The sequence below is a fragment of the Myotis yumanensis genome, unplaced genomic scaffold (assembly GCF_028538775.1).
Source record: "Myotis yumanensis isolate MYYU_CA2020_CCGP unplaced genomic scaffold, mMyoYum1.0.hap1 SCAF_17, whole genome shotgun sequence".
Lineage (NCBI taxonomy): Eukaryota > Metazoa > Chordata > Mammalia > Chiroptera > Vespertilionidae > Myotis > Myotis yumanensis.
This window is the reverse complement of record NW_027223768.1, coordinates 27,097,303-27,122,308: the sequence shown is the minus strand read 5'-3', so window position 1 is coordinate 27,122,308 and position 25,006 is coordinate 27,097,303. Positions and strand designations below refer to the sequence as shown.

The 25,006-nt window shown below is 38.7% G+C and overlaps 1 protein-coding gene across 3 annotated transcripts in view; it reads left to right on the top strand.

Moving 5' to 3' along the window:
* Positions 1-18,706, top strand: part of KCNK2 (potassium two pore domain channel subfamily K member 2) — a 151,222-nt gene extending 132,516 nt beyond the window's left edge. For 2 of the 3 annotated variants that reach the window (XM_070396722.1, XM_070396723.1), the window contains exon 7: positions 17,353-18,706. In XM_070396722.1, coding sequence (XP_070252823.1) covers positions 17,353-17,670 — 318 coding nt within the window. In that variant the 3' untranslated portion in view covers positions 17,671-18,706. The remainder of the gene's footprint in view (positions 1-17,352) is intronic. The other variant, XM_070396721.1, reaches the window with a different exon arrangement.
* Positions 18,707-25,006: the final 6,300 nt, after the last annotated feature.

The following is a 25,006-nucleotide window of genomic DNA, read 5'->3' as shown; positions in this document are numbered from 1 at the left end:
GTTCACTCAGCTGGTAGGTGGTAAGTGGTAGGATCAGTAATCATCCTAGAAGGCTTGACCCCTCCGCCCAGCCTTCCAGACTTTTTGCTATGCTGCCTTCCAAAGGCTGAAGGAGCTGGTCATGTTGTTGTTATTGTCATTCTTTTCTTCTTATTTTTATTTTATACATAAGTAATATCAACATATTAGAAGTACTCCAGTCTAACCAATCTGTTACTATGTAGCTACAAAGAGCTTTATGAATAGTTTGATCACGAATTGTGTTACCATATGATCAGTGAATCTTGAAACCTAAAGTTTTAATATTCTTTCAAATGAATAGAGATGATTTTTATGATTTCTGAATAAACGCCTGGGCTTTGGAGGCCATTGAGATAGAATTCTATCTTAACTATTTACTACTTCTATAAACTTCATTAAAACGCCTAATTTTTCTGAGTCTCATTTTCTTAAAAATTAGATTGAACCTCCTTTATGAGACTGCTTGGAGATTCAGTGGGTAGAGAGTGGGATGTGCTAAATGCTTGTTCTTTTCTTCATGGGTTTTGGAAGAAATTAGTATCAAATATTGTCACAATTCACCTAATCCTGTAAAGTTCTAAGATTATCATCTTTATATCATCATACTAGAGGCCCGGTGCAAGGGGTAGGGTCCCTAGGCTGGCCAGTGATCAGGGCTGATCTGTGGGGCAATCAGGCCCCTCCCCTTCCCCCCCCCCCCCCCCCCCGGCACCTGCCTTGGCGAGCCTGGCGCTACCCACTTGCCAGCCCCGTCCTCTGCTGTCACCACTGGTCGCCTCCCTTGGCAGGGCAATCGGGGGGGCCCCCCTGCTGGTACCCACCTTGGCTGCCCTGTGGGCTGGGGGCAGCTCCTGCGTTGAGCATCTGCCCCCTGGTGGTCAATGCACATCAGAGCGACCTATCGTTCCATCGGTCATTCTGCTGGTCAGCCGATTTGCATATTAGGCTTTCATTATATAGGATATTGTTCTTCATGAGCATCAAATGCTGTGAGTGCCTACATGTCTGAAAATCTTATCCGGTTGAAGTAAGTAAATGCAAACAAGAAAACATTAGGGCATGTTATTGCTGGAAGTTCATCACAAACCCAGAGAGTCCAGAATGGCCTAGGAAAAGAAGTAGGTATAGGAATTTTTAATATGTTGGATGTTCTGTGAACTTAAAAACTAGTTTCTACCTGAAATGTTTCTTAAATCTACCCATTGCGATTACCTAAGTCTTTTCCTGAATTAGAGCCACAGATTTCCTGGTGTCTGATTGTGACTGAGGTAGAATCCATTTGTATTTTCATTTTATGAAGCCAAGAAAGAATATTTCAGTTAGTACTTTAAAAAATAAACACATGTGGGAAGATTCCTTTCTTTCTTATCTTTTATATTTTAGGTTGAATTCTCACTATTTATAAATTATGTCTTCTTTTTGCTTCAAGTATTTCACAGAATGCAATATTTGGTAATGGCAAGAGTCATTTTTTCGATTCATTTGTTCTTAATAGGAAAGTAAGTTAATAGTTTTTGCCTCAAAGCACTTTATATAAGTAATTTCATTTTCTTTAGCTAGAAAGCACATTATAGGGAGTTAATACATCAAGATATAATGTTATGTTTCTCTTTTGACTGTTTTGAGACTGCCATCTGTTCTGAGAATTTGTGTTTGAAAAAGCAGCCACTATGAACTTTGCTTTTAAAATTGTTTTTGGACTCTCTGCAGCAAGCCAGAGTATTGTGCTTGCCTATATTCTGAGCTAAAATCAATCACATTGTACAAAAAAAAAAAAAAAAAAAGCCTATGTTTGATGAGAACACAAGCAAGTGTATTTACAAAGATGGGTCAACAAAATGAAGTTGTTTTTAGTTCCTCTTCATAGATGGCTCTTCCTAAAAGAGTATTAGTTTGTTTGTGGTTAGTTGGAGCTGAGAGTAGGAGGGAAATATTGACATTTAATCAGGAATTATTGGATCATCTTTTATAACAAAGTATGGGGATTTCATTAGTGTTCAGTGGATGGCACCCTATTTGTAGTAAGGAAATTTAGTTCTTCCTGCTTCCAACTGATTTGAACCAAAGAACAGCTTCCTATTAATAATGTGTGTATGTATATGCATGTACACACACACACACACACACACAGATATACAAAATCTCTTCTCATCAAGACAGAGAACCCTTGTTCTTCCTCATGAACTATTTCCATTTCTCTCTTTTTCCAGACTTGTTAGCATTGCATTTCCTCTTTCTCTTGTGGTTGGTGCACCATATGAATAGTTCTGGCCAATGACTTGTGGGCGGAACTGACATGAGAAAATGGGAAGAAAATTGAACTGCGCCTTGAGCCCCTCAAGAGCTTCCTTGCTTCTGGCACAATGACCATAGGAGATCAGGGTGCTGTGTCAGCCTGGGTCTCCCAGTAACTGCAATGAGCGGTAGCCTTGCTGCATGCATGGGCAGTTAGCTGGAGTGAGAAATTAAGCTTTGTTTGAAACCACGAAGATTAAGGGGCTGTCTGTTCTAGATTATAATCTCTCCTGTCCTCACATAATTCAGTAAACTGCATAAACATTGTTGCTGTAGTTTAAGGAAAGAATTAACATCACTGTCATCATCATCATCATCATCTGGGAGATTTAAACTTTATGCACTGTGCTCATATTTGCTGAATTTAATTTCCAAATCTCTGATAGATTTAGCTCTATTATCTGCAGATATAGGAGTCTTAAAAATGTATACACATAAAGACAGTGCTATTAAATTCATTTCATTTATAAAATTGAGCTATCAGCTGTTAAAGTGTGTATACATTTTTTGGGACACCCTGTATATTATTTGAAATAATATTTGCATTTATCTTAAGAATTGCTAGTGGTTTTATATAAATAGAAACATCAGGTAAGAGTTGAAGTAAAATAGAGCAACCTGCTTTTTAAAAAATATATATATATTTTTATTGATTTCAGAGAGAAAGGGAAGAGGAGAGAAAGGTAGAAACACCAATGATGAGAGAGCCACACCAGCTGGGCTCTTATTTTAAATAAGCAGATTCAATTTTACAAAAAAGCTCCCCCAATTTCATAAGCATTATAGCTATGGAATTATTAGAAATGATAGTTATTGTTACATAGCAATATGCTAAAGCTGAATCTCATAAAACAGTACTTCCTTAACATAAACAGAGGAAGTGTTGGAAACGTATTTTGAAGTTGCCTCTAGAATCCCTACCTTGACAAATAAGCTGTAGGCTCTCCTGATTACAAGTTTTATAATTTGAAAGCCCATAACTCAAAAGTGTTGTTTCAAAAATTCTTAAGAAACATAAGAGTTCTAGAATTTTTTTTTATTACTTTTTTTAAAAAAATATATTTTATTGATTTTTTACAGAGAGGAAGGGAGAGAGATAGAGAGTTAGAAACATCAATGAGAGAGAAACATCGATCAGCTGCCTCCTCCACATCTCCCACTGGGGATGTGCCCGCAACCCAGGTACATGCCCTTGACCGGAATAGAACCCGGGACCTTTCAGTCCGCAGGCCGACGCTCTATCCACTGAGCCAAACCGGTTTCGGCAAGAGTTCTAGAATTTAATATTCAAAAAATGTCCTATGTTTAACTTAATTCTCCTACTGTCTATTTGTGAGTCTTTGCAAGCATCCCTCATTTAACATTTCCAATGGAGCCAGAAACAACTTTAGATGTACATGGCTCATCATTGCCTCTTTGAACCTGTTTACTATTAAAAATGCATCCCATTTGTCTATCCACATTTGGCATCCATGAATAGTATGAGGTTCTCATATTTTCTAGAGCTCTCGGGTAGCTGGGTATATGTGTGGCTTGTCCCCTATTGGACAGTCTAGCATTTTGAGGAGATTTTTAAACTAGAGAAAAATGAATTGGTTAATTGACTGTTTTTATCTCTTTTCGTGGAATTTTCTACCTTCCATTATTCAAAATGTACAAGCAACCAACTTTTACTTCTGAAGGAAAAGAAGATAAGGAGGCTAGTGGGGGGAACTTGGGAATAGTTAAAGCCTTTGAGAGCTTTGTGATGAGCCCTGAAGATGTTATAATCAAACTGAGGCAAAAGTTCCATCTCACTCCCCAGTGTGAGCACTGGTTTAATGTGAGCGATAATGAAGCTGGGTTTGCAGTCAATATCAAAAATAATAAGTAGCTCTTATTATTAAAGAGATGCCTGGAGAGGGATTTGAATTTGTCATTGCTTCTCCCCGCCTTCTCACCTTCCTGAATATTCCTTACCACTTTAGTACTCGGTGTAATACAGGCTTCATAAAATAACCAGACCAAGGTATAATAGAAACCCACTATAATACAGCTGTCTGTTAAATGGATACAGACAGAAGTAGGTCAAATTGTGCTCTCTGAAGCATAAAGTGATATGATAAGGGCTGTATGTGAAAGTCAGCCTGCCCGAGGAGATGAGCGTGGAAGGAAAGGGAAGGGGTTCCATTTCGCTGTCTCTCTTTATTATTTGTGTCATCTAAGAAGATGCTCTGGACAGCTCCAATGCCGAAGGCGAGGGCTGGATGTGTGTTTGCTGTCATGCTGCCTTGCCACACAGTGTCAGAAGCATTTGCTGAAGGAATATTAAAATATAGTTCTTTGACTTTCCTCTCACAATGGACGCCTCCTATGTCTTATCCTTTCACTTAGAGGAGTTGTTTTTCCCCTAAATTCTAAACCTGTAAGCCATCAGTTGGACACAGCTGGGGAGACAGGTTCAGGGCATGTCTGAACCCCTTGTAGGACACCAGGCTGAGAGCTAGCCTGCCTTGCTGTCACTTTCTTGGTATTTCCACCGTTCCTTCTTTTATTTCCTGTCTTGTCTTCCTGTTTCTTAGGCAGCCTCATTAGAGTTTGGGCAAGTTCATGGAAATTCAATGGCATGAGTGTAAGACAGAGCAAGTCCTGTTTCTGTTGAACTAATGGGCAGTGCTCTCCTGGGTCCGGCAGAGGTGGCCCTGAGCACTTGCTTCGTGTGCAGTGAACACATTGCATTATTGAACCCTCTCTGCTTCTTTGACTTGTTGAATCAAGTGGGGGGTAAATTTTTGGTTTCGCATTGTTTTCCAATTATGCTTTTATTCTTTTTAAAATAATTTAAATTCTTTATTATTTAAAGTATTACATATGTCTCGTTTTTTCCCTACTGACCTCTCCCGGGCCACTCCCATCTCCCAGCACATGCCCTCACCCCCCTACTGTCTGTGTCCACTGGTTATGCTTATATGCATGCATACAAGTTCTTTGCTTTTTCTCTTAAGCCCCCCCCCCACCGCCCCCCTTCTCTCTGAGGTTGGACGGTCTGTTCAATGCTTCTATGTCTCTAGGTCTATTTCTGTTCATCAGTTTATATTGTTCATAATATTCCACAAATGAGTGAGATCATGTGATATTTATCTTTTTCAGACTGGCTTATTTCACTTAGCATAATGCTTTCCAGGTCCATCCATGCTGTTGCGAATTGTAAGAATTTTTTCTTTACAGCATCGTAGTATTCCATTGTATAGGTATATTAGTTTCTTAAATCCAGTCATCTGCTGATGGGCACTTAGGCTGTTTCCAAATATTAGCTATTGTAAATTGTGCTACTATGAACATAGGGGTGCATATATCCTTTTGATTGGTGTTTCTGATTTCTTGGGATATAGTCCTAGAAGTGGGATGACTGGGTCAAATGGGAGTTCCATTTTTAATTTTTTGAGGAAACACCATACTGTTTTCCACACCAGCAGTGCAAGAGGGTTCCTTTTCTTCACATCCTCGCCAGCACTTGTCGTTTGTTGATGATAGCCATTCTGACAGGTGTGAGAGGGGACCTCATTGTCGTTTTGATTTGCATCTCTCAGATGATTAATGACTTTGAGCATGTTTTCATGTCTCTTCTGTATGTCCACTTTAGAAAATTGTCTATTTAGGTCCTTTGCCCATTTTTTAAAATATATATATTTTATTGATTTTTTAAAGAGGGAGGGAGAGGGATAGAGAGTTAGAAACATCAATGAGAGAGAAGCATCGATCAGCTGCCTCCTGAACACCTCCTCCTGGGGATGTGCCCGCAACCAAGGTACATGACCCTTCAGTTCCCAGGCCGACGCTCTATCCACTGAGCCAAACCAGTTAGGGCCATGCCCATTTTTTTTTTTTTGATTGGATTGTTTATCTTCCTTTTGTTAAGTTGTATGAGTTCCCTACAAATTTTGGAGATTAACCTCTTATTGGATGTATTATTGGCAAATATGTTCTCCCATGCAGTGGCCTCTCTTGTTTTGTTGATGGTTTCTTTTGCTATGCAGCTTTTTATTTTGATGTAGTACCATTTATTTATTTTCTCCTTAATTTCCATTGTCCTAGGAGCTGTATCGGTAAAGATATTGCTATGACATATGCATCATATTTTGCTGCCTATGGATTCTTCTAAGATTTTTATGACTTCCTGACTTACGTTTAAGTCCTTTATCCATTTTGAGTTTATTTTTGTGTATAGTGTAAGTTGGTGGTTGCTTTTATTTTTTTTTATTAGACATTCATAAAAGCATAATTCTGTGTGGTTCAATTTAAAAATGGCAAAAACGCCCTGGCTGGGTGGCTCAATTGGTTAGAGCATCGTCCTATACACCAAAAAGTTGCAGGTTCGATTCCGGTCAGGGCACATTCCTAGGTTATGTGTTTGAACTCCAGTTGGATCATGTACGGAAGGCAACAGATCAATGTTTCTCGTTACTCTCTATAAAAAAAATCAATAAAAACATATCCTCAGGTAAGGATTAAAAAATAAATAAAAATAAAGATGGTACAAAGGAAGGGCATTTTATGGACCAAACTGTCTAATAGAAATATAATGCAAAACACAAATGTGCAAGCCACATCTGTAACTTTTCTTATTCGCCCCATTAAAAAAGTTCTGAAACAGGTGAAATTAATTTTAGTAATACATTTTACTTTATCCCATTTATCTAAACTATTATTTTGAGTACTATAAAATTTATAATTGAGATATTTTACATGGCTTTTGTAATAAAATTTCCATATCTGGTATATATTTTACACTTTAAAAAAAATCTCAAATCAGACTGGCCACGTTTGAAGCCCCTAATAGCCAGTGTGACCGTGGCCGCTGAAGTAGACAGCAGAGCTATCGACTAATATAATACAGATTATAGTCTGTATTACAGAATACAGACTAAGAGTCTCTGGCAGTAATCTTTTAAAACAAAGCTGCTGCTCATGTGCTAGTGCTGTAGATTGTGTTTTTCCTCCAAGAATTTCATTGTCCTTAATTGATATCATTTCCAAGAGTTAGAGAGGAGAAGGGTAAAAGGCTAATTGCAAAGGCAGTGAAATGAATGTGTAGACTGACATTACTTACTCCTTTCCCTATCTGTAGCAGTACTTGGAGAACATCTTTGCCCCTTATATTGCTACTGCTCCTTCCTGCATTTCATCTTTTTCAAAGTGAACAGCTATACGTGGATTGTCAATTATTTCAGACGCTTTCTGTATATGGTGACCACCCACACCTGTGCAATTCTACATGGGAGAGTTAACTCTGTGAGAGAAACCTCTGGAAGCAATTTCCCCTTTGAAAACAAAGTTGGAAGTATAATTTTCCTGGATCTGCTTAGACCAGCCGTGGGCAAACTATAGCCCGCGGGCCGGATCCGGCCCGTTTGAAATGAATAAAGCTAAAAAAAAAAAAAGACCGTACCCTTTTATGTAATGATGTTTACTTTGAATTTATATTAGTTCACACAAACACTCCATCCATGCTTTTGTTCCGGCCCTCCGGTCCAGTTTAAGAACCCATTGTGGCCCTCGAGTCAAATAGTTTGCCCACCCCTGGTTTAGACCATATTGAATATTTTCTCCCACATTCCATTTGCAAAGTTTAAGTATGATAAAGATATTTTTAAACTGATAGAGCACATTTCCAGAGCTCAATGCATGAACCTCTGAAAATAACAGCAACAAAGAACAACAAAGTGAAGACTTGTTCTTTTCTCACATCCTTATAGGCGTGTCTCATCTTCTTCACACTCCAGAGCTCCCCAGCTGCTCATCTATGGCTTGTCCTGACACCACTGCTGGGAGTGCAGACTGGTTTAGCCTTAGGTGCCAAAATGACCTTTTCCTCTGACTTTCATAGAATAAAATAATACATATCTGGCACCTGCTTGCAATGGAATTTCCAATGTGCTTACATTTCATGATTACAAACTGGACTTAATGGCTTTAAATTTGAAAACAATCACCTTCAGTTTACCTATTGAACTCAATTTTTATGCATAAATATGCGTGATTTAAATATTTTGATAAAATCCGGGTGAATAGTTCAAAAGAAAAAGCAGTTAATTTTATTCACTGTATAGTTACTCAGTAAAATTAATGCGTACTTTGTGGGGATATACTTAATGATTTTATGGTTATTCTTTCGTCACTGAACTCTCAATTTATTATTTATTTAGTTTCATCAGTACAGACTCATGGATTTTGGCTGTAAACTATGGGTTATAATCATCATTTATTTTGATCTTCAAGCTGCCCTAGTCTTCGCCAGTGAGAGACCTTCAAGCTGTCTTTTGGTATATCCCATAATTTGGGGGGCAATTTATTACTTTTTGACACAAGATGATGTTTTGGGCTCAACTTAAACAATTCAAACAATTTCTCTGCCCCAGCCCTGGAAATATTTGTTTTTACAAGGAATTATGGTTTCTTTTAGTGGATGGTGGTATTTAGAAATGAAGATATGGGTGCTTGTTGCTAATGGGTTGTCACTTCTCCCTGGTACTCCAAGTAGACAGAGCTAAGGAATATATTTTATATTCATGCACATAAATATTTCCATCTACATTTATATCTATATACCTTGAAAACCTTGAGATCATACCGGTATCTCTAATTCCAATTCCCTTCTAGTTTTCTGCATTTTTATATTTGTAATTCCTTTCTCTGACAGTAATTGATATTATTCTCATTATATATATATTTTCAGTCTCCTTGTATGTAGCCAGGCTTGAACTGCCACTTCTGCCACCACCCCTATCTTGCAGGGATGCCCTTCCCACCATGCTTGGTCCTCAGCACTATATGCTGGGCCTCTCTTGGGGGGCTGCCATCCCTTGTATGGAGTCCCCTGTGGGGATCTAGCTCTGACAGTCCACTCTGGCACTACAGCCCTGCCTCCCTTGTTCTGCTTACCCCCTGTCTTGGGGCTGACTTGTTTAGGAAGGAAAATGAGAGAGCAAAGAAAATCATTTTTTAAGTGGCCAGGTCACGTATTCCTGCAGTGAACATAAAATGCCCTTTTGTTATAGGTGAACTATTAAATCTAGGTTTCCTGAGTAAGTTTGGAAATATCATTAAATGTTTGGATTTTATTCAATATATAATGAATATATTTTGTGCAGAATGTTTTAAGGTGTCAACACACCCCTTCAATTCAGCTATTACTTTTGATGTGATATATTTTTCATAGCTATACACATTTAAGAACTGAAACAACAGATGATTACCCCCTCAACCCCACCCCTAATCATAGAATTTCCATTGTGCTGACAAGCAAATATCTAGTTACTATAACTCAATCACATAAGAGTATGTGGAATTTCATAAAAAGTATATAAATTATTTTATATTGTTTCATGAATTTTGATATCCCCATCTTTACAATACAATAAGCTGCTGTATAAGTTAGCTGAGCTCCATAAAATGGATTATTAAAGTAATCCCAATACCAGACCAGTGGGGAGAATTTCAGGGATGTTCAGTGACACAATGACAATGTGTTCCTACAATGACAAAAATTAAGACGTTGCGTTTACAACAAGTGGATGTTTGATTTTGCAGCCTTGCCTCATAATACTGTGTATCCACATGGTGCATAATACTTTCAAATTTTAAAAGATATTATTTAAAATCATGGTATTAATAGTATTGTTTTTATTAAAACTACTGTGCTTAATCTTTATATAGTTATATTAATATGTGTGGCATTAAGAAGTAGACAAATTGCTAACTAAAAAAAGCAGTTTAGATTAAGACCTTATGAATATTACATATACTTTCCAGAATACCAGAGAAAAACATCATGTACTGTTCTGTCAAGATAATGTGGCACTTAGTAATTATTTTAGTGGGTTTTTTTTTTTTATTAACCTGGTCGGTAAAGAGAATAGTTTGAATTGTTCTTTTTAACAGCACAGTTCAACAATACAATGAAATGTCAATACTTCAGAAAATGAATTAATGATAATTATCAAGAATTATGGTCTAGTCAACCACTGAAAGTAGAATGCAAAGTAGGCTTCAAATTACTTTTACAGATTTAATGTTTCCAGCTCATCACTTGCTTTTATTTTTTTAAATTTTTTGAAATTTTATTGGGGTGATGTTAGTTAACATGAACATATAGGTTGCATGTGTGGATTACTAAGTTACAAATCTGTATATTGCACTGTGTGTCCACCACCCAAAGTCAAATCTCTTGTCACCTCTTTTAGGACCCCTTTATCCCCCCACGCCCTCCCTCTGGCAACATCACACTGCTGTTTGTGTTTCATATTCCACATCTGAGTGAAATCATATAGTTCTTAGCTTTTATGTCTGATTTATTTCACTTTGCATAATGTTCTCAAGGTCCATCCATGTTGTTGTAAATGACGCTATTTCATCCTTTATTTTGGCCGTGTAGTACTCCATTGTGTATATATACCACGTCTTCTTTATCCAGGCCTCTATCACAGGGCACTTTGGCTGTTTCCATGTCTTGGCCACCGTGAATAATGCTGCAGTGAACATAGGGGTGCATATATTTGTGTGTATAAATGATCTCGAGATTTTTGGGTATATACCCAGGAGTGGGGTTGTTAGGTCATATGGTAGCTCTATTTTTAATTTTTTGAGGAATTGTCAGACTCCTTTCCATAGTGGTTGTACCAGTCTACATTGCCACCAGGGGTAAATGAGGGTTTCCTCTTTCCCCACAACCTCTCCAATGCTTGTTATTTCATTGTTTGTCTTGTTAATAATGGCCACTCTAACTGGTATAAGGTGGTATCTCATTGTAGTTTTAATTTGCATTTCCCTAATTGCCAGTGAGGTTGAACATCTTTTCATGTATCTATTGGCTGTATGTCTTCTTGGGAGAGGTGTATTTTCAGGTCCTCTGCCCACTTTTTGATTGGATTATTTGTTTGATTATGAGTTCTTTATATATTTTGGAAATTAAACCTTTGTCAGAGCTACTGTTCACAAATATTATCTCCTATCTGTTTGACTGCCTGTTTGTTTTGTCCATTTCTTTTGCAGAAGCTCTTCAATTTGATATAGTCTCATTCATTTATTTTTGCCTTTACTTCCTTTGCCTTTGGGGTCAAGTCCATAAAATGTTCTCTATCACCCAGGTCTATAAGTTTGGTACCTATATTTTTTTCTATGTGACTTAATAGTTTCGGGTCTCATGTTTCGGTCTTTGATTTATTTTAAATTTTTGTATGTGGGGACAAACTGCAATCCAGTTTCATTCATTTGCATGTGGCTTTCCAGTTTTCCCAGCACCATTTATTGAAGAGACTATCTTTACTCCAATGTGCATTTCTGGCTCCTTTGTCAAAAATTATCTGTCCATATATGTGTGGTTTTATAGCTGGGCCCGCTATTCTGTTGCCTTGACCTGTGTATCTGTTTCTCTGCCAATATCATGCTGTTTTGATTATCATAGCTCTGTAGTATATTTTAGCTTTGTAGTATATTTTGAGTTGAGATAGCATGATACCTCCAGCTTCATTTTTTCTTTCTTTCAGGATTGCTTTGGCTATTCTGAATCTTTTGTGGTTCCATACAAATCTGATGAGTTCTCATTCTATTTCTTTAAAAAATGACATTGAAATTTTGTTAGGGATTGCATTAAATCTGTATATTGCTTTGAGTGAAATGGAGATTTTAACTATGTTGATTCTTCCAATCCATGAACATGGGATATTTATCCCGCTTGCTTTTAATATTTAACTTTCCTCAAGTCATTAAGGTATATAAGCATCTGAGAAAAGTAAATTAAAATCCCACTGACAAAGGTACAGGAAACAACATTGGTCAAAGATGACATAAACCTCCTTAGTTTTATTTCTGGTGAAGAAAATTACTTAGTAGCCATGAAATCCTAAATGTTCAGTTTTGTTTCAGATTCTCTTGACAATGTCCCTTGGGGTAAAGACTCTATCCACGTTATTCTGCTCACATCAAAAACAATGATGAGATCTGCATAAAAATAGAATATTTTTTTTAAAGAAAAGTTGAAGCTCTTTCAAGTGTTAACCAAATACAGCACTACTCCTCCCTCATCCCTGAGGGATATGTTCTAAACCCCCAAGTGGATGCCTGAAACCACAGATAGGACTGAGCCCTGTATGTACAGTTTTTTCCTACATATACATACCTGTGATAAGTTTAAACTACTCATGTCCTTTGGGACCATTAGTAGTACAATAAGCGTTACTTGAACACAGGCACTGTTATATCACAAGTCAGTCTGATAACCGAGACAACTACTACGTGACTAATGGGTGCAAAGCATCAGCATGGAAAGAAAGAGGAAATATTGGGGTTACTACAAACACTGAGTTAGAAAACAATGACAGTTTGATAGAAATTTCAGTGTACTCAAAATCTGAAAATATTCCTGTCTTTTGAACCAGCATTTCTACTTCTAGTAATACGTGGACACGTTAGCAAAGATATGGGTGCAAGAATATCCACTGAAGTTTTATTATCAATAGCAAAAATAAATACACCCCAATGTCAACAACAACAGAAACCACCAAAAAGTTCACCAATAGTAGCATGCTATAGCCATCAACCTGTGCAATGCTAGGCCGCTGACATCAACTGTGAGGTAGAATAATGGGTACTAACAGGGGGAAAAGACTAAAATTGGTTGGGGTAGAGCATTTGCAAAACAATGTGTTTATTATAAGACTACTTTTGAAAAAATATTAATGACAAAATTAAAGAGGAAGAAAGGTTAGTATGCGAAGAAGAAAACCAGTTGGCAGTCTGTGTGCCAACACTATTGCTAATTTTTCATTGAGGTGTGAGATTACAGAGAACATGCATTTTCAGTGATGTGTTTATGCATTTCACAGATTTTATGAGTCTGCTTCATACAAGGTGTATTCTAGTTGCTGAGGATACACATAAAACTTAAATTCTAGTTAGAGGAGATAGAAAACCTGCAAATAAATAGATTCACATTTGAATTCTGGATAAGCAAAGTCTATTACCCTGAATAATAAGAAGATATGTTTAAGGTAAAAAGATAGGAGACCATGAACAAAAAAAAGGGGAGGCAGAGCCAGGGAATGTCAGTGGCCTTTCAGAACATGGGGGTAAAAGGCTGGTAACCACATAAACCAATGCAGTAGACCTAATTTTCGGTCTATCAGTTCTAATAGTGCCCAGGACTTAAGCCCTGATGTAGATTATTTTTGATTTACCACTTGTTTGTGGGTGGAAACTGAATATAGTAGCTGGTTCTTATACTTTTCACACTCTATTTTATTTATTTATACATATTTTGATTTCAGAGAGGAAGGGAGGAGGGAAAGACAGAAACATCAACGATGAGAGGGAATCATTGATTAGCTGCCTCCTGCACACCCCATACTGGGGATTGAGCCCGACACCCTGGCATATGCCCTGACCAGGAATTGAACTGTAACCTCCTGATTCATAGGTCGATGCTCAACCACTGAACCATGCTGGCTGGGCCAGAGTCCTATTTAAACAAAAATTTATGTTCTTTTCTGTTCCCTTTATTATATTAACCTTACTATTAAGAAAAGCTGTTCATAGAAAATGCAAATAATAGTCATAATTAGCATTTGTTCTTTTTACATTTAGAAAATCCTGAATTTTAAAATAAAACAGGTTAATTCCTTTTTAAAAAATCATTGGTAAGGTGCTAATAAAGGTTAGTTGGGATTTAAAATTTTTCATTAATAATTATTAATTATAAACTTCAAATTTCACACTGTCAGGACTGTCTGCTTATTGAGTAAACTAGGAAAATTTAGTAACATGTTCAAAAATAACTTTTGTTCAAGACCACATCAATCAGGTTTTCTTTTGGTATTTGAGCACAATTTACAATTATAAGTCTTTAATAATTAGTTTGACCAGGCTGCTATGGTAGAGAAACAACTGAATCACTTAACTTTTTATAGCAAAGGTATTATTTTAAAATTTTATAGATAGCATTTATTTATTCAGTGCAATTCAACAATTTTCTACCAAGGGCCTTCTCAGTACCAGACACATCATTGCATATGCTCTAGACCAGCGGTTCTCAACCTGGGGGTCGCATAAGACCATCCTGCATATCAGATATTTACATTACGATTCATAACAGTAGCAACATTACAGTTATGAAGTAGCAATGAAAATAATTTTATGGTTGGGTCACAACATGAGGAACTGTATTTAAAGGGCCAGAAGGTTGAGAACCACTGCTCTAGACTCTGGACTCAAAAACTGGTAATCTAAGCAGACAGCGAGGTAAACAACAATACAAATGTTTGGGGGGTATTTATAAGTGGGTATGGAGTGATTCATACCCACTTAATACTGATTGATACTGCCTATGCTTTTCTAACCAGAGAGTCCCTGAAAAGTAGGAAAAAACATTCAATAATCTCTTCTATGCCAAAGTATAGTGGGACAGAGTCCCTTACAGGAGCAGTGAGAATCTTCAGGCTAAATTGCTATAAATTTAACACCTCTTTCTTTGCATGCTCCCTTGATCTTGCCAATTATGTGTGCCATGAAGTTCTCATTTTTCCAGCTTTGCTTTTTAGAACCAGATGCAGACAACAAGCAATTATTTCTTGTTAAGAGAATACAAGTAGAAAATAAAAGACCCCTTTAAAATAAAGTGTATCATCAAATGTGTGTGTATATGTGATTATGGATAGATGAGGAAGAGCTGATCTGCTGTGTGCCAGCTTCTAAGGATATTTGAACAGTTTCCATTTCATTTTTGTGTACACACACATCTGTGATTACCCAAGTGTTTGTACACATCATGTTGAAATATATGTACCTGGATATCCCCTCTATAAAAATATGTTTGATTTTAGAGAGGAAGGGAAAGGGAGAAAGAGAGAAACATCCATGTGAGAGCAAAACATGGATCAGCTGCCTCCTGTATGCTCCCTATGGAGGATCGAGTCTGCAACCCCTGCATGTGCCCCCTGACTGGGAATTGAACCTGTAACCTGTTGGTGCCCAGAATGACACCCAACCAACCGAGCCATTCTGGCCAGGGCACATGAATATCCCCTCTTATAATTCAAATCTTCAGTAAGTAAATATTTAGAAACCAGCTTAGTTTGACTAGGCTGCTATGGCAAAATAGCACAGACTGGGTAGCTTATAAACAACAAACATTTATTTCTCACAGTTCTGGAGGCAGGAAGTCCAGGATCAGAGCACCAGCATGATCCAGTTGATAGCCAGAGCCTCCTCGCTGTGTCCTCACCAGGTGGAAGGAGCTAGGGAGCTCTCTGGAGCCTCCTTTATAAGGGCACTCATCCCATTCAGTAGGGCCCCACGCTCCCATCCGGAGCATACATTAACATTCAGACCATAGCAGAAACCAGCACTTATATCAAAGCTTAACATTCAGACTAACATTCAGACCAGGGGTCCTCAACTACGGCTTGCGGGCCACATGCAAATACAAATATTGTATTTGTTCCCGTTTTGTTTTGGTTTTTTTTTTACTTCAAAATAAGATATGTGCAGTGTGCATAGGAATTTGTTCATAGTTTTTTTTTAAACTATAGTCCGGCCCTCCAACGGTCTGAGGGACAGTGAACTGACCCCCTGTTTAAAAAGTTTGAGGACCCCTGATTCAGACCATAGCAGAAACCAGCAGTTATATCAAAGCTTAAAACAAAAATCATCAGAGGTTAAAACAACACAAAGAAAACAGAGCTATAGTTATGTGCTCACCAGGTAAAGAAGAGCCCATGTCACTTGGAAGATGAGTTCTGTGGGGCTCCTTAAGCTGAAAGCAGAAATGCCAGCAACAGAGGGAACGGGAGAGTTGTTCCACAATAGGAGGTTCCTGCAGAAGTTAGACTATTGTTAAAGTCTAGTTGGCTAAGAAAAGGATTATAACATTTTCCAGGGCGTTAGGCACTGTTCTTTTTCAGTCACAAGAGTGCAAACAATTTTACGGAGTTGTGAGGAAACATTGTGCACAAGCTTAGGCCTTGGCAATTTTTTTCTTTTTTTAATCCTCCCCCTAGGATATGTTTTACTGAAGAGAGAGAAAGAGGTCAGAGAAACATCAATCAGTTGCCTCCCATCTGGGGACTGAACCCTCAACTTAGGTATGTGCCCTGACTGGGAACATGCTCCAACCAACTAGCCACACCGACCGGCAGGGCAGTGTTTTTTCTTTACCCCTTGAAAGAGAAGTGCACAGTGATGACTCACAGGCTCTTACAAGGGGTGAAGCCCACCAGTCCAGCGTCCTGGTAGGTGTGCACCGTGACGATGCTGCTCTACCGCTGAGGGAACGAGGGCTCAGACAGGCTGAGCACCCATACCAACTCCACGAGCACTCACGGAGGAACGGTTCCCTGGACTTGCTCTTTCTCTGAAATGGCCCTCAAAATGGACTTGCCAAGTCTCGCTTCCCCTGAAGACAAAAACAAGGTATTTCATTGCTTATTTAGGAAATAGACATGTCCTAGATGAGCAGTATGAGGTGGATACGAAGTTTTTTGCACACACCACTTCTGGTCTCTAAAACCTGAATTTGTATCCCGAGTAAACAGCTTTCGTGCTCTCAGAATCAGCCAGGTCACCTGGGTCACACCCCAGGCTTTTATTCTGCCCTGCTGCTGCTACTGCCTATTCTACATCCAAATACTTCCTGAAATTACAGATTAAAAAACAAAACTCCCAAAGTTTTAAAAGGTTAGAGATTGCTTTTGTTACATTATCTGACGTTTCAATGACAGGATTCATGCACAAAAAGTAGGCACATTTTGTACCACTAATAGAATTTCATTGGAAGAGTTTATATTCATACTAGTAGATTCCTTTTTAGAGCCGTACTATAGAAAATGAAACTTTGGTCAGCACATCGTGTCTTATAACTTCAGTTCTCAGACCTCCAGCATTACAACAGGCTAGTCTTTTGTTTAACCACCCTCCGTCCAAATCCAACGGCTAGAAGATAAAGCACACGAACTGTTCACCCTCATGTTGGTGTCTCTTTGTCTTGTCTCTGCCTATTTGCTCCAGGTGGGAGAGTTCCGAGCCCATGCTGCCGAGTGGACAGCCAATGTCACGGCTGAGTTCAAGGAAACGAGGCGGCGGCTGAGTGTGGAGATATACGACAAGTTCCAGCGCGCCACCTCCATTAAGCGGAAGCTCTCTGCAGAACTGGCTGGGAACCACAACCAGGAGCTGACCCCTTGTAGGAGGACCCTGTCCGTGAACCACCTAGCCACCGAGAGGGATGTCTTGCCTCCCTTATTGAAAACTGAAAGTATCTATTTGAATGGATTGACGCCACACTGTGCAGGGGAGGAAATTGCTGTTATTGAAAACATTAAATAGCCCTCTCTTTGAAGAGCCTTAGGCATAGCCATAGGTGAGGACTTCTATATGCTCTTTAAGACTGTTGCTGGTAGCATTTTTAAAAATTGTGCATGAACTCCTAAAGGGGGAAAATAGATACACCCATCACGGTCATCTACCATCAAGAGAATTTGGAATTCCGAGCCAGCACTATCTTTTTGATGATGCTTGTACGGTCTATTTTCTTTGACCAGTGGAATAAAACAAGCAAGGTCTGATGCCTTTCTGTGCCCAGACTGTTTTTCTCCCTTTTTCCTAATGTGCCATAAGGCTTCAGAATGAATTATAATTGTTTCTGGTCATAATGTAGCTTCGAGGGATGAGTCCTTAACTTTTCAGGGTCTACCTAACTGAGCCTAGATACGGACCATGTATGGATGACAACATTTCTTTTTGTAAATGGCAAGAAATTCTTATGCAGCCTTTTACCTAAGAAATTTTCTGTCAGTGCCTTATCTTACGAAGAAACAGAACCTCTCTAGTTAATATGTGGTTTCTCCTTCCCCGCCCCACCCCTAGGCTCACCTGCAGTCCTTTACCCCACGACTCCCATTTGAATGCCATACCTTGCTGGAAACAGCGTGTAAAATGACTGAAGTGGTGATGCCCGAAGAAGGACTAGATGCCAAATTAGATGGATATTGAAGCAACACTCAGAAACCCTAGCGTAAAAGGCACTGCAGCAAAAGAGGTGCACAGATGGCCCCTCTGAGTATTTATTTGTCTCAGGTACCAGTGGTACATATACACAGTGTAATGATTACCAGGCCAGTAAAATTGGCTGTTCCCAGTCTCTTTTTTCCTGGCAGTATTTGGAATTTATCATTTATTAATAACTACATTGTTAAAGGTGGAAGAAGAAAAATATATATCTATATATATGATCTGACAGAAGAAAACTGTTAAAAATGGATATTATCGGAGGCAATTTAAGACAATTGTTGTGAATTACCATTCTGATGAAGAGAGCAAAACAATGTGTTATGAGCACTTGCTAATAAACATTATACTGCCAGCATCGATTTGCTTTTTGGTGTATGAAAGGCTTATATGATTTCTCTCATTGGGTGACATTTGCCAGACAAGGGGAGGCGAAGCAGCTGGCAGGGCTGGGCACAGGCCTGGCCTCCCCTGGGTGTACCTCTGGAGTGGTGACTGAAGTTGAAACTGGGATCACTGTGATTTTGCACAAAATGCAGATTGCAGGCATAGTTCATCTCCGACATTAGAGAAAAGGCTGTTATAGCACAATTTAAATCTTGAGAGCTTTTTGTTTGTTTAGATAGGAAAGGCCAGTAATCCTTTTAGTTTCATTTCATAGCCTGTAACTTTTTGGATGGTTCCAAAATTCAGAAGAAATTCGGTAAAGGCACCCAATAGATTGCTACTCTTTCTTTTATTTTCATACTTAGATCTGCTGTACATTGTATATATAATTTTTGAAAATGCAGAAAGAAAATGATTTCCCTTTTACTATTGTGGGGGGCGTATCTAAATAACTGGCATTCATATTAGAGTCTTAATAATAAGCCCAGGATCTTTAAAAAAAAATCTTAATAGATGCTTATTTTCCAAAATTTAAATTTAAGCTAAAAATGTAAATATTCAGTTAATTTGTTAAAGGTACTTTTATAAACTTAAATTCTAACTGAAATTTTAGAAGGTCAGGCTCTTTGAGAAAGAAAGCTACACCCATTTCCTCAGTAACTGTTCTGAAAGTTCATATGGTGGACTGCACCATGTATAAACTGTGAATTGTACTGACAAATAAAGTTTGTAATTAAAGTCAGCGTTTTCTGAGTCTCCTGCTTGCTGCTGAGAATTTAGATCTGATTCTGACTAAGTAGAACTGCAGGACGTTGCTTTCTATGCTGAGTGGCTCCTTTATTCAAAAATTTCAATAAATATTTTTGATGCAATATTACTACACTCACTAAATACATGCAGAATCTGCTTTAAAAAATATTTCTATTGATTTCAGAGAGGAAGGGAGGGAGGAGAGAGATAGAAACATCAATGATGAGAGAGAATCATTGATCGGCTGCCTCCTACATGCCCCCTACTGGGGACAGAGCCTGCAACCCAGGCATGTGCCCTGACCAGCAATTGAACTGGTGACCTCTCAGTTCATGGGTCAACCCTTAACCACTGAGCAACACTGGCTGGGCACCCTTCAATTTTATATCCACTATTAGTTTTTCATTTTTTTAGGAGTAAGACAAAGTCCTTCACATGGCCTTCCTTTCCAGACTCATCTCGTATTGCTCTCCAGTGCTCTGTATAGCAGCCCCACTGGATTTCTCTCATTTATCACAAGGTTATGCTGATGCTTTGTATGGAATACTTGTTCTCCTTTTGCTCCTCAGCCTTTTTCACTTAAACTCCTTCTTATCCTTCAGAACCCAGCTCAAGTGTCACTTTCTCTGATCAGCCATCCCTGATATGAATTCAGGTACCTTTATAATATTCTTTTTAAAAACCCTGCTCCTTTCCCTAGGTCACGATTAGATGTTCATCACTCTTATTTGATTTTTATCTGTCTTTCCCACTAGAATATAATTCATTGGTTTTAATTTACTAAGTTATTTCCAGATACTAGCAAAATACATATAGTATTTACTATAAATACATATAGGGGCATGTGTTCAGAAAATACTTGATGAACAAAGGAATGAAGATGAAAACAGGGATTTAAATATTGTGACCATCTGAAGAATCCTTGTGTATGCATATCCCAAATTTTCTCTGTTCCACAAACATTTATCTGTCCTCTTCTGGCTTAGTAGTAAATAGGATACAAACTGCAATTATTTCTCCTATTAGCTGACCAAAAAAGTCAAAGCCAATTCTTTAACTAGATAGACTTGCAGTTTGTCATTATATACTCTTACTCCTTATGAGCAAGGGTTTCATTATTTTACTTCCAACTTTTGGCTCACAATATATACTATCAGAGCTCTTCAAGCATAATCTAATCTTGAAAATCTATTTAGAAATTAATTGCAAAACAAATTTGCTAATAGTACTAAATGGATGTCTTTTATTAGTAGAGAGCAAAATGCACATTTATTATCCTTGCCAAATAAAATTTAGCTTTTTCACGCTTAAACAAATTTATAAGAGTCTGGGAAGAAATCCATTATTAGGCACATTTTGAACTGTATCCAACAGAGAATGTTAGTCACTTACATGGTATAATTTTGAAATTAACTCATAGAATAAACATTGGTTTTCATTTAGTTGATTCCTGACTTGGTAGACAGTATCCCTTTCACACTATCCTATTAATACTGAGTAATATGTAGATGATTTGTATTTACTGTTTTGAAAACACTTTATACTTTTAAATATTATGGCATTAGACTGTATTAGGCTGTTTCTGTATTTTTATTTAAAAATTTAAATAAGCCCAGCTGGTATGCTCAATGGATAGAGCATGGCCTGCTGACTGAAGGGTCCTGAGTTTGATTCTGGTCAAGGGCACATACCTCGGTTGCAGGTTCCCCAGCCCTGGTGGGGGAGTGTGCGAGAGGCAACCAATCGATGTGTTTCTCTCACATCAATGTTTCTCTGTCTTTCCCTTCCCCTTCCACTCCCTCTAAAAATCACTAGAAAAATATCCTCAGGATAGTATTAACAACAAATTTTTTTTTTTTTAAACAGGCATCCGTAAGTGGTAATGTCTGGTCCATATTCAAATTTTATCATGCCCAAATATTTCAGAGTTACATCGAACCCATCTTGTTTCTCAGTCAGGTGCACCAACTCAGGGTTTCTACATGCATTGAGAAAGTTGACTTTAATATTGCCACGGTCTAGATCAGGGGTGGGCAAACTTTTTGACTCGAGGGCCACAATGGGTTCTTAAACTGGACCGGAGGGCCGGAACAAAAGCATGGATGGAGTGTTTGTGTGAACTAATATAAATTCAAAGTAAACATCATTACATAAAAGGGTACGGTCTTTTTTTTTTTTTTTAGTTTTATTCACTTCAAACGGGCCAGATCCGGCCCGCGGGCCGTAGTTTGCCCACGGCTGGTCTAGATATGTACAAGCAGATTAGCCAAGTGTATGAGTCTCTACAATGATTACATTGCATGTGCAAACAAATGGTTTACTAAGTTAATATTTTTCAAGAGCCTTTAATGTGCCAATCACTAGATATACTCAGCCAAATAAACATCTGCTGTCAAGGAGATGGCAGGCATGGGTGGGATAGTGACATGCAGCACACATGGAGGAGTCTGCTCACTGCCCTGAACAAAAGGCTCTGGCCTTTTCATGGACGGGAGGCTGAGGCAGAAGGAAAGGGGGAGGGGCTAGCAGCGGAAAGCTGCTGAGTCAGGGAGGAGAAAAGTGCCTCAATAGGCCCTAGTAAGGAGGCCTCCAAGTGCTGGCACCTGTGTCTAAGCTCTAGCCTGCAACTCCACCCAGAAAATCCCAGTGTGTCCACAATGGGAAGGGCAGTTTCCCCCATGATACCAATTTCCCTCGTGACATTGCGTATGGTTGGGCCTGAAAGATCACGTATAGCTCTTGGCCTGTAATGATCTCCAACTTTAAAATAGGGAATAATGTGGATGGATTGGTGCTTTTAGATTTATCACTCTGGCGAAAGTGTGGAATAGGTGCCGAGGGGAAAGCTGAGATGCATGGCAGAAAGTCAGGGGACCTGTGGGGTCCCTGAGAGAGGGATTTCGGTCTGAACCATACCAAGGCACTGGATGGATGCTGGGGCCTTTTGTTAGCATTAGGGGCATGGGCTACAGAAAAAAAAGGAGAAAGTTTGAAGGGGAGATTGATACTTTAAGACACCTATGGAGTCACCCAAGTGAAAACCCTCAACGGGCAATTAGAATACTCAAATGCACTCAGACCAGGAATCCCATGTAGGGAAATGAATGTGGAAATTACTGACATTAGAAGTCTGCACATTAATAATGACAAAGTGAAGTCTTCACAGTCTATGTTGATAATAATATTCTAAACGTTAATGCAGCCCTGGTCAAGTGGCTCGGTTGGAGCATCATTTTGTACACCAAAAGGTGGCTGGTTTGATTCCCAGTCAGGGCACATATATAAGTACTACAGGTTTGATCCCTGGGTATGGTGGCAATTGATCCATGTTTCTATCTTACATTGATGTTTCTCTCTCTCTAAAATCAATTATACACATACACATACACACACACACACACACACACACACACACACACACACACGGTGTCCCCCAAAATGTATACACGTTATAAAGGCAGTGTGTACTAAAATACATTTCATTGTATACACATTATAAAGGCAGTGTTCATTAAAATACATTTCATTTTCAAAATGTAATAGAATCTAAAGCTATCAGCTGTGTATACATTTTTTGGGACATCCCAATGGCTCTTAGTTTCTAGGCAGCCAAAGTGAAAAGTGAAACTTTTTCAGTTTAGCCCCCAAATTTGTTCAATCTAAGGAAATGAAACCAAAGAATGAGGAGAAGTAGGTAAGTTGCCTGCAATTCCTTCTGAATGGACTTGAATTCAAGCACTAGAGAGCTCCCATGATTAGATTAAATGGAATCAAAGCCATTTTTGACATTGTGGTCTGAAATTCTTACAGTGTCCATCTGTGGGCAACCATCATAACCAAGGGAAGTGGTTAGCTGGTAAGCAGTTCCATCTGCTATGCTTGCCACAAGCCTGCATTAGCTAAGTCTGCATTTTGGGGGTCAGTGGCCTAAGAACAAGCCTTTCTGAAAACCCTTTTACCCTGAGATTCCTGTAAATCCTCTTTGAGCCTTTCTCCCCCTAGTTCCCTGAAGAAGCCTCCTGCAATAAGGCAGTCTCCCTTAAATAGGTCCTATTCTCATCCAAATCCAAATAGCAATTTCCTGCAGTAAAATGAGGCTGAGTTTCCATGGAGGAATTAAGTACATTTCCTATTAATTTGTGAATGCCCTCCACATGGCAAGGCTGAATTATAAAAGCTTAACATTTAGTTTGAAAATTTCTTGCAATGGGCAGTGGAACATGACCAACATTACAATGAGGGACTCTAATTGCCATGAGTTATTTTGGCAATGGCTCTTTGCAGAAAAATATCTATTTAATCAAATCTTGATAATTTTCTGCCAATTAGGTGTAGCAATGCCCTCTGCACACTGCAGGAAATGCTCCAAAGATCAAAGATTTGGAAATGCTTTTCACTTCAGTGCACCACTCAGTCTAGTGCATCTGGGCTTTTCCAAATTTCTCTAAATTGACTGCTCTGAAATTGTTACGTAACCAAGTGAATCTGATCTCTTGTTAACATGACTGTGAAGAATCAAAGCTCTATATCAGTCTTTCCCAAAAGTATTTAGTGAAATACTACCCTTCAGGATTCTTTGGGGGCGAGAGGGGGAGGGGAAGAATGTTTTGGGGTAAAAAAACAAAACAAACAAACAAAAAAGGGATACATCATACAGTATATCCAACTCACTTAAAGATCCACAACTAACATCAGTAAACTATAAAGGCTTTGAGAAGTCCTATAGTTGATAGCTAATTACCCCCAAACTTAGCAGCCTAAAACAAACATTTGTTATCTCATCAAGTTTCTAAAGACAAGGAATGACTTACCTGCCTTGCGTAGACTAGCTCAGGGTCTTTCAAGAGGGTGCAGTCAAGCTGCTGGCCGGGGCTGCAGTTATATAAAGGCTTGGCTGGGGCAGGGGAATCTATTTCAAAGATGGCTCCATCACATGGCTGTTGGCAGGAGGAATCTGTTCTTCGGGACATACACTTACCTCTCTACAGCACTGCTGAGTGTCCTCACAACACGGCAGCTCGCTTCCCAAAGAATGGGTGGCCTGAGAAAGAGAGCAAGCAGGAAGCTACAGTGCTATTTTGGGACATATTTTGAAGCATCACAAATGGTTTTAATCCATCATTTTCTTTACTTGACCACAGAAGCTTTGAGCGTAATACCTATTACCATAGGTAATAATCCTGTAGAATGAAACATAATTGGGGAATTGCTATGTAATACTCTTTTTATTTCCCCTCGAGGAACCTCTGACAGCATTCCCTTGGACAATTGTTGAGGAATTATAAGTATATGAATCTTCAAAATGAAAGCAGAAGGCAATATATGCACAGATCTGTTAGACACCAATTCTCATGATTAAACCAACTGGACGTCATTGCATATTTAAGAAAATCATTTTTGGTTTCAGGTAGAAGTTCAAGCTTTTCACAATGTGAACTAATAAAATAATTCTTGGCCCAGCCGGCATGGCTCAGTGGTTGAGCATCAACCTATGAACCAGGAGGTTACAGTTCGATTC